The 12,805-nt window shown below is 38.8% G+C and overlaps 1 protein-coding gene across 1 annotated transcript; it reads left to right on the forward strand.

Annotated features, from left to right (window-relative positions):
* The first annotated feature begins 2,446 nt into the window (after positions 1 to 2,446).
* Positions 2,447 to 6,899, forward strand: LOC141314905 (trypsin-like). Its single transcript, XM_073832670.1, has 6 exons — positions 2,447 to 2,501; positions 4,150 to 4,170; positions 4,403 to 4,571; positions 4,656 to 4,924; positions 6,401 to 6,540; positions 6,618 to 6,899. The coding sequence occupies exons 1-6, from the start codon at positions 2,447 to 2,449 to the stop codon at positions 6,897 to 6,899; spliced, it is 936 nt and encodes a 311-aa protein (XP_073688771.1).
* Positions 6,900 to 12,805: the final 5,906 nt, after the last annotated feature.

Genomic DNA, 12,805 nt, shown 5'->3' on the forward strand with positions numbered 1-12,805 from the left:
TACTATAGGTACACTATGCACACTAAGCTGTGCCGTGGTGCATAGCTGTTCACCGGGTGAAAAAGCACCAGGGGAAGCAACAGGCATTCACCTAACCTTCCCTCAAAAAGTGGGCAAGCCTCAGGCAACCTACATAACTTGGCAAAATGGGGAACCCAGCCAATCAAGAGGGACATCCCATTAACCAAGGTAAGAACATAGCAATCCTACACAGCTATGAACCTACAGCCAGCCCACCCCTACTACCTGACTAAGCTTAAGGGGTGAATGGAGGTAGACCATCTTAAAACTCTAACAGGGGAGACATCTAGAAAAGAGGTGGCTGCCTGATTCAAAAACTCTGATAAGAGGGGCGGCCCAACCACAGAGAGTACTTGAAAAAAGCTCACATCACAAGGGAGAGTCCGGACAGTCAGTCAATGGTTCGCCAACAAGCGAAATAGATGAGAACATCATTAGTTTGGACTAAGAGCCTGATCTACGCAGTTGTCTAAAAACACTCTTTTGGAGAGGCATCAAGTGTTAGAATCAGAGCAGAGTTTAGAATAGGAACGCTTCTCATCCAACACGATCCTGAGTTCCCTACCAAAAGCTACACTTGATGCTGTGTATCAATACACTAATGAGAACATTCTTTGTTCGACTGGAGTGAAGCATGTGTGTCAAACACACCAAGAATTGCCTTAAATAACCTTGGTAGGTGACGTAACATAATTGCGTGCACCTGAGGTTATAAATAGATGTGAAACAGGTGTAACTTCAAGATCCTTTGTCTTCAGAGACCGTTTGTGTGTATGTGCGTGTCTTCTTACCGTCTCACTATCAATGTTGAAAAGCAAAAAGTAAAGTCATGACCAGCATAAGGAGATGCTTGCCGCCGTGTGCTCAAGTTATCCCTGATGATGACATGCATGATTATTGTTTGGAGTGCCTCGGGGAAGAGAATGCAATTGCCGCGTTCGAGGATTCTGAGTGCGAGCACTGCGAGGCTCTTTCTATTGGAGGGCTTCGCTCGAGGCTCGCTTTCTTTCAGGTGGAGCAAGCCTCTGAGTCCTCTTTGCAATCGCGGGGCTCGCGTGTTGAGCTGTCAGAGAGACTAGGTGCGCGTGAAACACCCGCTCTCACGCACTCCTCCAATCGCGATGACTTCGCCCTCACTGCTGAAGTTTGCCCCGGCACTTCTTCAGAGCGAGCTGAAGCCAAGTGTATGGTTTAGCGCAGTTCCTTGACTGCTTCAGGGGACAAACCCTTGCCCTCATCTACACCTCTAAGTCAGCTTGGTAAGCTTGCAACAGCCATTGTGTGCAAGGCTACACCAGCTTGACCTGCCGCCACATACGCCCTGCCATTCAGATGCGAGGTGGTCTGAAGTGGTCTGGATGGCAGAGTAGGAGTTCTTGGGGCAGTCATGGCCTAATGCTAGAGGATGCAGTGTGAGTTCCCTAGAAGAGGAAACATGTCACAACAAACCAGGGCTGTCGCTAGGAATTCTGGGCCTTGTGCAATCACAAAACCACATTCAGTGGGACAAGGGGGTGTCACAATTGCAAAAAAACCTCTGGGCCCTATGCACTCTGTCCACCTTTTTCCGCCAGTAGCGACACCCCTGCAACCACCTTATAGAAGTCAGTATTTTATGTCACACAATTTAAAAATGTAAAAGACTATGGCCCGGTTTCACAGACAGGGCTTAGACTAAGCCAGGATTAGGCCATAGTTCAATTAGGACATTTAAGTCATTTTTATAAACATGCTTGGAAAAAAACATTACTGGTGTGCATCTTGAGGCAAAACAAAGGCACTGATATATTTTAAGATCAATCAGTGCAATTTTGTTTCAGTTGAAACAGCTCAGACTTACATTTTAGTCTAGGACTAGGCTTAAGCCTTGTCTGTGAAACCGGGGGTATATGTACTGTGTATTCTTACACACAACCTGCATTACTGTCTATGTGGCAATGCCTTTGATAAAGAAAAAAAAAAACTACAGTCATTGTTTAAATTTTATAACTTTATAAACTTTATTGCCCCATTATTGTGGCATGTTGTCACGTAATGTTTTTTTTTTTTTTTTAAGAACTAAATCTTATTTCTTGGTCAATAATGGTTAAAATGTTTAATAAATGGTATGTGCATTTAAATAAATATTTTTTTTTATAAATAATTCTATGCTTGAATAGATCCTACACTGACAACTGTCTCCCTAACACTTTTTGTTAAGCAGTCACATGGCATGGCCATGTGTTTGAAACTGAATGTATCAAGTGATGAATTAATGCCAGTAAGTGGCTTTCTGGATACTGGAAGCAGTGTTTGAATTTTTTATAGCTGGGTGTGTACTCGAATTACTTATAAGATCGCAGTAAAAACATGATGTGTTACAGATAAACTCATTTATAAAGCTCTAACAACATTATTTGATTTACCTGCCATTATATTTCTGAGGATGATGCTGCGTCTAGCTGTTTGTGTTGCAGGGGTCTTACTGCTCAACATAGCAGGTAAAATCTGAGACATCTACAGCATAGGTCTGTTTGTAATTTTTGTTGCTTATGGAAACTCATATAACAATGACAAATCTTTTGTTTAATTTAACAAGATTACTATTTAAAAAAAAAATCAATACAATTTGATTTGTCATGAATGTTCTTTTACGGTTTTAACCATCAATTACAGAATGATTTGTATTTTTACTAATGAAAACTAATAATTTTAATAATACTGTTTAATATTATAGATGTGTAGATTGCAATACTGTAGATTGCTGAGTACAATATAGTTATTAATTCGAAACCCATAATGTTTCATTATTTCACAGTAAAAATACATGTTTTGTTCCATTAGATTTGATCTTTTCAATTTGAAAGTGTACTTTATAGTGATTTTGTGTCCTTCAAAGCGTCAGTCCCTATTCATTGTATAATGTCAGCTAAAAGTACATCATTCAGAATTTCTCTTTTTGTGTTCCTCAAAAAAAAAAGTAAGTCACACAGGTTCAGAATAAGTACAAAATGACCATTTTTACATTATTATTATATGAGTGAACTAAGCTTTAAACAATGCTGATGTGAATGTGAAATATTGATTGCCGGCTATTCAAGCCCTGTAATTGTAAACATTTCGAATCTGTTTAGTATCTAATTGTTTGTTTTACTTTTTTCTAGTGGTGGGCCGTTATCGGCGTTAACGTGCTGCGTTAATGTGAAACTCTTATCGCGCGATAAAAAAAAAAATATCGCCGTTAATCTATTCTCAAATTTGGGTTGGGAGCTGGGTCTAAACTACGCAAGCTATGATGACTTTCACCTTGATAGTTTAACGCGGATGTATACCGAAGACTATAGAATATGGTCGCGCGTTTAAGTCTCCTCCGCCAAAACACAGACGGGATCGCGTCGTCCTCCATTCATAAAAACCTAATCTACTATAGCGCGAAATGCCACGTAAATTCGTCGTTTTTTGGATTCATAAATCAAATGTTGGTCAGTCACTTAATTCAAATCGCGATATGGACTAGTGTATGTGAAAACTGAAATGCAAAAAGACCGTTTTAATATGAATCCGATATGTTCCGTTTGCCTAGCTGTATGTATGCATTGCGGAGACGAGCTTTTACTACACGCATACTGAAACACACGTGACGCTCCCGGTAATTTTTGGCATTTTCATCTCACATGAACAGATAAACTCAATCTCCCAAACTGCTGTGAGTGTCACTTTTACCGTTTCATTTGAGAAAACTAGCATCATATCATACTGTATGACACAGAAACTTCACGGCAACCTGTCGAAATAAAAGTACGGTGTAACATGTAATGGGCTGGGTAGGTGTTGACGTTAAAAAAACACAATCTAATAGGGAGAAAAAATAATTTCATTGTTAGTTAGTTAGTAAACACAAGTACATCTAATTGAACATAATTTATTTTCATCAACAAATTATCATAGAACAGCTTCATGAGCTTTATGATCCATTCTCAAAGACTTTAAGTCATTATTTGGATAGCACACATATTCTGAATGCCTTCAGCAGAATTCAAATTAGCCATTTTAATCTAGATTAATCTAGATTAATTCCAAAATTTAATCTAGATTAATCTAGATTAAAAAAATTAATCTATGCCCACCCCTACTTTTTTCTCAATATAGGCTCACTCTGCCAGTTAGATGGTAAGTTTCTGCACTCTTAATGACCATACAAACGCATGTCCAATGAGAATGAGGAATAAATGTAGAACTCGATTTTATCCATTTAGCATATATTAGATCCTATGACAGGCATTAGAGGAGGGGTTTTAAATGAGAAGCATGTTTTTACATGTCAATAAAAGATTACAAAAACACCACAACTATTTATATTGGTCTTATCTCCCACATTAAATCCCCACAACTTTTTTTTCAGTGTGTGGTCAAGCACCCCTTAAACCCAAGATTGTTGGAGGGCAAGATGCAGTTGAAGGGTCTTGGCCCTGGCAAGCCAGCATTAATTATGCTTCAACTGAAGGTCTTATATGTGGTGGGAGTCTAATCAATAAAGACTGGGTTTTGTCTGCAGCTCAGTGTTTCGTGAGGTATGAAGTGGCTTAACATTGCAAATGTAGATTGATAAACAATGGTATTAAGAGATTATTACTTTTTTTTCTCTCTATTTACAGCATCCCCCCATCGAGCATAAAAATATACCTGGGACGTCATCGGCGAATAGGCGAAAACCCAAATGAGATATCCAGAAATGTGATTCAAATCATCAACCATCCTAAATATGACCCAGATACGCATGACAATGACATAGCACTGGTCAAGCTCTCTTCTTCTGTGACTTTCAATGATTATATAAGTCCAATTTGTCTGGCAGCTGCTGGTAGTACATTTGCTGAGGATACTGAGAGCTGGGTCACTGGATGGGGAACACTTAGTTCTGAAGGTGAGAGCAACTTCAGCTGAATGCCTGTCCAAGGTTATAAAACTGAGTTACAGGCATTCTACTTACTACAAGTAACATTGCAGTAGTAGACTGTCCACTTAATATCTGCTAACACCTTGATAAACTCATATTCTACTATAAACAACTTAAGTAAATGTCAACTTATTTTATTAACCCTCATAGTCTATAATCCTCTAATGTGTTTTTAAAAATGCTAGTCATCATACACTTACAGACTTCATAATAGTTGTAGAGGAAAAACTGGCCATCATACAATAACATGATGTTCTAATCACAACAAACTCACAGAGAAATACGATTCTAGTAGATGCATGACAAATGAAAACAACAGATTTACTAACAGCTTGTGCCAGTACTGTCAGGATTTGCTAAAGGCGCACAGTGAAGAATTAGTGCTGAAAAGGTGTGGACTGGACACAGTCATTTTTTGCACCTGACCTTATTGAATAAACACCATTATTTAACGCCCCAAAAAAGCATGTCTTAAAGTATATTGCACTGGTCATTATGGAATCTGGTCTGTGTTCTTTAATGTGTGCACTGTCAGTAAAATTCTCAGAATTCAGAATTTTTCTCCTCCTTTCGGCGCTTTTATGAAATTGCGTTCTAATGATAATTTACGCTGCTAGTAGTAACTGTAGCAGAATATTACCACCAACAAATCTGTTTGTTCAGCGAACATTCAGTGTAATTTCATATCAACTCTAAGAAATGTTATTTTCGTGGCCACAAAATAACAGCGGAGCGGAGTTCGTGCGAAACTGCTAATGTATCTTATAAATGCGACATTTGACATTGTTTTGAAACACACTAGCTTATAGATAACCTTAAGGTTTACATATTCATACTAAAAGCCAAAAAAAAAGTCAATTTTGATTTCACGGTATTTGCATTGGCTTGGCTGTGGAACAAGCATCTAGATGCATTCTTGGATGAAAGCTTTGATGAAAGATTTTTGGTTTGATGGTGTTGGGATTGCAATAATGTTCTTCTGGATTTGAAGAGTGACCAACTCCAAAGATTTCTCTTCCGGGTGTGAAAGTTGCAACACAGCTGGCCTTTTGGGGGAAGGGTTCCAGAGAACCTCATAGTTTGAATGTTTGGTATGGAGCGTTTGTGGTTTATTTGTTAACTGTAACAAATAATAATGTGTCTGATTTGTCCAGCTATTACAAGTGTATTCCAGTCTTTAGTTGACATGTATACTGACATGTATATGTCAGTAAACATGTCAGTAAACATGCAAAATCGCATGAGGCTTAGTGTAGGCCAATTTCATTTATTTGCACATTACAACATCTAAACAGACAAAAGTGAGGAAAAATGGTGGATAAACAGAACATCATCCATTGGAATAGACACTAATGTAGCCATCATACTGTAGATAGCCATAGTTTATCTTTCCCAGTGTGAACTGGTTTTAAAACTGTCTTTTTATATTGATTTGTGCAACAGGCAACAATTTTGCAACGATACTGCAGGAGGTGATGATCCCAGTGGTCAGCAAAAAAGCTTGTAATTCTGCTTATGCAAACTCAATTACAGACAACATGCTGTGCGCTGGACTAACTGAGGGTGGGAAAGACTCATGTAAGGTAAGACCTCACTCACTGTATGCTGCTAATGCTAAGTATATTGGCATGATATAAATGGAAAGTGTTTGTCTATGCAGGGAGACGGTGGAGGACCAATGGTACATAATAACGGCTCACATTGGTTTCAGTCTGGAATTGCGAGTTTCGGTATAGGCTGTGCATTACCAACGTTCCCTGGTGTTTACACCAAAGTGTCCGAATACCAGGACTGGATCAGCTCCCAGATAAGGAGCAACCTGCCTGGATTTGTGGAATTTAAAAACAGTGGATTCAGAAGCTCAACCAGCCTCCCCTTATTTTGCCTTTCACTCACATTTTCCACTGTTCCTATTATCTTCTCTCAATATCCATTTTGTTAAAAGTTTAGTCCTAATAATCATTGAGTACGTTTACATGGACAACAATATTCCGATTTTAACGCGATTAAGACAATACTCTGATTAAGAAGCAACCATGTAAACTGAGATTTTTGATTAATTTAATCCGACTAAAGTCATAATCGGAGTAAACACAAATCGAATTAAGACAGGTGGAGTATTCCTATTTTAGTCGCATTATGGAAGACATGTACACACCTTAATCAGACTATTCCCCTTGTGTAGGACTTTTCGCCACATTTTGTGACAGGATACACACTAATGCTGCGTTCCAGGCAGGTTTTTGAGCTCGTAAATCACGTGTTCAAACCACGACTCAGGACTTTGTAGCGTTCCAGGCAAGTCACGCCAAGCATTTATTATTTTTATAGTATTAATAATTTGATTGCAACGTTATATTGTCCTAAACTCAATTTTTCCACCGTGTGCCACTGAACACCGCACCCCTAGAGGCTTTATTGTTGTTTCTCGGGCTATGTCACGTCAGAACACGGAACTGGGAGTACGTCGTCGATCTAGTACGAGTTCACGTATGGGAATTCACGGGTTTGAGTGCCGTTCCAGTGCACTTTCACGGGTAGAAGTTTGGAAAAACACGGGTAACGGGTTGTCTGGAACGCGGCATAACGCTCTCAGTTGGTTGCGCTTTGGTTTCATTTTTATTTATTTATATTTTGCTACAACATGGGCTTAATCAATGCTCATTGCTGATAAATAGCCTAGTTTGTTATCATAATTTTTAGTTTTATGGAAACGTTTTTAACATTCAACCCCCTTTTTCATTAGTATAATTTGTAAGTATTTATTTTAATTTTGTGAACGGGATTTCCGCTATTGGAATGTCTTAGGATGCTTTTTACTTTTACTATCGAATTCATGATCTTGGTTTTGCTTGCATATATAAGGCTACACCTATCAATTTTAAGATTAAAACAAATTCTTAAAAGATGGATTTGTTATTTTTAATTAAACAGCATAACAAAAATAAATGAAAACTAGCTTATATAGCATTTATTAACAAAAACTAATAAGACGAGGCATGGACTCCATCACATGCTGTTATATGCCGACTAAACAATTTATTACAGGGCGCGCAAACACTGAGCAATCAAAATAATTAATAAAAAAAATAATAAAAGAAAGCCTCCAAAGCGTAATGTGAGGTAAACGGCAAAGATAACAGGGTTTTCAAAATGAAAACAAACAAAAAAAGTAAAACTAAACTGGCTTTCGGTGACTGTGCTTGCGTGTGGTTTTTTTTTTTTTGTCCTAAAAACTGAGTGGCTCTGAAACGCTCGCTGTATGGATCAGACGCTTTGGAGCAGCACAGCACGCACTCGCACAAATGCGACCACGGCAAATTTTAACTCACACATTCTAAAATATTTGTTGCATATGTCCAGTGCCACTTCAAGCTTTTGTAAAATTAAAACCCAAACATCCAAAAGTCTATAAGGAAGATGAACTGATAGCGTCGCGTGTGGACGCAATGATGTGTGTCATTAATCGATCTATGTACTATAACATGTAAAACGGGAACATGAAAGGAATATTCTAAAAGCAACTCATGTAAACAGCTTAATCATATTATTGTCTTATTCAGAATAAGGTCATTAATTAGATTACTGGTGTCCATGTAAACGTAGTCAATGATGATAATAATTGTTAAGCTTAACAGATGAAGATGGATTTTTCACCTCTACAAATGTGAATAGAGAGAAACACAATGCTAAATATACAGGAATGAAGGTTATTAAAGTGCCCCTATTATGCCTTTTCAAATATGATATTTCATGTAGTGTGTCATGTAGCTGTATGTGAACATAAACTATCTGCAAAGTTGTGACGCGGACAGTGCACTATTAATAAAGTTTTTGTCTATCAAAAAAAAGAGTCGGCTCACATTCGCCTAAACGAGTCGTCAGCAATTCGAATCTTTTTTCTGTAACGGCCACACGTCACGAGCTACACATTTGCGTAATGTCCGCCCACGTTCAATTTCGCGAACAACTTGCCCGCCCACAAACAGTAGGCCTACCATTTTCACGTGGATTACATCATGTCAAGAAGACGCCCTGCGCTGTGACAGCCTGTGATAGTGAATTTGTTTTATATGCCCTTCCGAAAGATGAAACTATCAGTGGTTAACATTAATTTTTCAACACCTCAGCAGTCCAATGCCAATCTTGTGTTGTGTTCGCGTCATTTTACTGATGACTGCTTTTCTAATCTTGGGGAGTAACGTTACAACGCGAGATTCACCAAACGCTTGGTTTTAAAAAATGGATCAGTGCCCAGTTTATTTGGACCGGCTTGCTCCTCTGAACTTCTACCTGTAAGTATGATTAATAATTGTATTTTCTAGCGATCGTTCAAAATACGTCTTTGTGTACGTTATGGTGTGTAACAACAACCCCGCACATGTCTTGGTAACCGGCTAACTTGCGTTTCTGTAGTTCTGTTGTTCAGCTGTGAGTGCAATGTAGTCTAAAAAGTCTTGTGATTGATGCAGCTTGACTGTCTGTCTGCCTTATTAGTTTAAGTAATGATAATGATAAACGATGGCTTAACGCAGTGTTATGGATTGTACAGTGTTGAAGTTCACAACGTAGAGGTGTGCCCGGTTCGCTTACAAAAGCAAATTGCAAACACTTTCCACAGTTAACATATGACACCCACTGAGAAACGTCCTGCTCCAGTCGTGCTTGCAAAACAGTTTCTTGTCGATGTGACACTTCAACCGTTTCATCGTCAGACTCCGGCTCGAATTGATAGGGTAAAATCGAGGCTATCTTTTCTATGCATTAACAGGTCTCCGCAGCTGTCATTCAGTTATGCCAATGGGCGTTTCGTTTTGCGCTGTAGCGGTAGACCAATCCAAAAGGACTGCACCATCTGACCAATCACAGCAGTGAGGGCTCACGGAAAGGAGGGGTTTAGAGAGACTGATTCTTCGAACTGCTTCAAACGAGTCGTTTACGAATCATTTAGAAACGGGGTAAAAATAAATCTAATTTTGGAGAAAACTAAAGTGTTTTTTGAACTTGCATACATGTAAACCTGTTTTAAGAGACTATTACAACAATATTAACTACCTTTAAAATGGCATAATAGGGGCACTTTAAAGCATAATTGAGACAGGTTCAGAGGAGTTTTTATGTGAATTATCAACATAGATAACTCCCAAGAGCAGATAGCTGCAGAGTGATTGCTTAAAAAAAGACTTGATGCATATCAATCATGTTCAACTTTAACACAATAAATCATCAGCATATTAGACTGTCTGCTTAATGTCTGCTAACACTTTATTTTGATAGTTACCCAACTGATAATCTACTAATTTTTGCAGGTACACATCAACTTACTCTACTAAACCTAACCTAACAGTCTGCTAATACTCTAATGAGATATCGTTGACATGTAATCACAAGTTAATGAGAGTTAGTTGAGAAGTTACAGTAACTTGTAGTTAAATGAATGTCTAAAGTATCGAAAGAAAGTGTAATTGAAAACATTGACGTTACATGCAGAAGATGAAAACAACCTAACTGTGTTCTGAAACGAACTGGGTAAGGCTGTAAGTAGATGTATCTGAAACATGTACTTGATTTGATCAGTTTTAATGTTCTATCAACAAAATAAACTAGAAATAAAAAAGTTTGTTTTTCTGCTTTATTCCCTGCACAGCTTTCTTCTTCCCTGTTTGAGTTTCTGTCACCACTATCTGCATTAGTCCTGACAAATATTACAAATACTCACAGTTTACTGTGGGTTTGTGTCTGCAGTTTGTTCGAAGGCTCCAGACTTAATTTATATAGAAGTGTTTATTGTATAGTGCAAGTTTTATTTTTTTTATTTTTAATAATTTAACAATTATGCATGTAGTCTAGTTGCTTGTACTGGTACATGACACAATCTACAGTCCATGTAATGTGATTTAAATGCTGGAAAATAAGAAATGGAAAATGATTGCAAATTATTGCTTTTTTTTTTTTTTTACATGTTTTATATGCAGATTCTATAGTTTTACCAGGTGCATACTTTCAATTGTGAAATGTGAACATTAATCATAAATATAATAATAATTCCATAAAAGCAAGACAAAGAGCTAAATAATCATAAACATAAACATTTCAGTTTTTACTGTGTAAAGAACATTTTCACACAAATTACAGTTGTTCCTCAGCTGTGGCAACATTTCCACCATGCAACACAACAATTTTGTCCCTTAATAGAGCCCTTTTTTCATGTAGTACTTGGTTACTAAATGGAACAACAATGAGCAGGCTTGAGATAAGAAATGAACGATGAGATTTGTATAGAAAGCAAAGAAAAAAAGGATTTCTTTTTAAATAATGTATTATCTTCTATTACCATCATAAAATCCATTGACATGCTCAGGAGTGCAAAGTTAAATATCCCTTCTGGGCATAGTGTAATGTTTAAAGAAAGTTGAATTGTACTGTTTATTGTCCCGGTACAATTACAGTTCAGAGGAGAGTGTGTGTATCAGTGTCTTGACAACACACCAGTCATGCTCAGTCAAGTCTAAGAACTCACTCAGTCATGCTCAACGACATTTTTATATTTTATAATCCTTTGTCTTCAAAGTTATCATCAATGTCTTCAATGTTATCATCAAAGCTGATGATGATAATATCATGGATAGACACAAAATGAAAGCTAAGTCAACAGCGACCATGTCACACCCCTGGACTTTTAGTTGGTTTCTCCCATCCATTTCCCCCCGCTGTTTTCTGTTACTTGGTTTGTTCCCATCATTACCCACACCTGTGTTTGTAATCAACATGTCTATTTAATGTGTGTGCTTCCACTGATGTTTGTCGATCGTTAAATGTTACCACGCTGTGTTCCTGTTTCTGCCTGCTTTCATTGGATTATTAAATACCTTCACTTTTACTACGTCGTTGTTCGTGTGTTTAGTGTGAATCGTGACAGAACGATCGACCGTAACAGTTTATTTTTTGTGAATTCCCCCGTTTTGTTTTACGTCTTTTGTTTCCGTCGTGTTCATCACCAGTATTCACCATTATGAAACTCGCTTCAATCAACGTCCGTCCAAGGAGGGGAAACGCCATTCTGGAAGGTTACACCACCTTTATCTTCCAGGATGGCAGGGATCTAGAGGACTACGTGGAGGAGTTTATTAGCATTTGCCATCTTGCTAGCTGCGATGACGTCTGCCTTATGGAGGGATTTTGGTGTGGACTGGATGAGGATCTCCGCTTCGTCATGCCCGAAGGTGAACCAGACTGGACCCTAACTCATTATATTAACATCTTGAGTGCTTGGGGTTCAGAGCTCTGCCTTGACGAAGCGGAGGAGGATTACAACGCCGTCCAGTCACACCACGCAGGCGTCTCGCAGCGTGACCCGGAACCCAGCCAATTACCACCCCGACCCGCGGAATATCAGCCTGAGCCCACCGCTGACGGGGAGCTACCGCCCGCCGCGACCAGCGTGCCATCGCGAGGAGGAGCGACAGAGCAGCTGATCGTCACGGAGCCAGAGTGGCACGAGGCGTCAGACCAGGTGTGTGAGCCGGCTGCAGTAACCGCGACGGTGGAGAAGATAGTGGAAGTTGAGAATGCTAAGGACAGCATTACCCACTGCACCACCACTGAGGGTGAGCTTAATGAGATTCCGGGAGCTTTTTCTATGGACAATGCTATGGACATTTCTGTGATTAATATGGACTATTCTGAGGATGTTTGGACTGAACTTTCTAATATCTCTGAACTTACTACCCATCATAATTTCCCACCCACCCTCCCTCAGTTTATTAACGATAATGTGTCAGCCATGCCACCACTGCCACCTGTCAGTCCTTCTGCTCACCCTCAGCTTAACATCTGTGCAGTGGGTTC

Source organism: Garra rufa, chromosome 1 (genome assembly GCF_049309525.1).
Source record: "Garra rufa chromosome 1, GarRuf1.0, whole genome shotgun sequence".
In the NCBI taxonomy this organism is placed as follows: Eukaryota; Metazoa; Chordata; class Actinopteri; order Cypriniformes; family Cyprinidae; genus Garra; species Garra rufa.

Bases quoted from the DNA above. Each gene is read 5' to 3' on its own strand.
- LOC141314905 (XM_073832670.1), top strand. From the start codon at position 2,447: ATGATGCTGCGTCTAGCTGTTTGTGTTGCAGGGGTCTTACTGCTCAAC. The intron at 4,925-6,400 runs GTGAGAGCAACT...TTTGTGCAACAG, and splicing joins GGGAACACTTAGTTCTGAAG to GCAACAATTTTGCAACGATA. The intron at 6,541-6,617 runs GTAAGACCTCAC...TTGTCTATGCAG, and splicing joins GTGGGAAAGACTCATGTAAG to GGAGACGGTGGAGGACCAAT.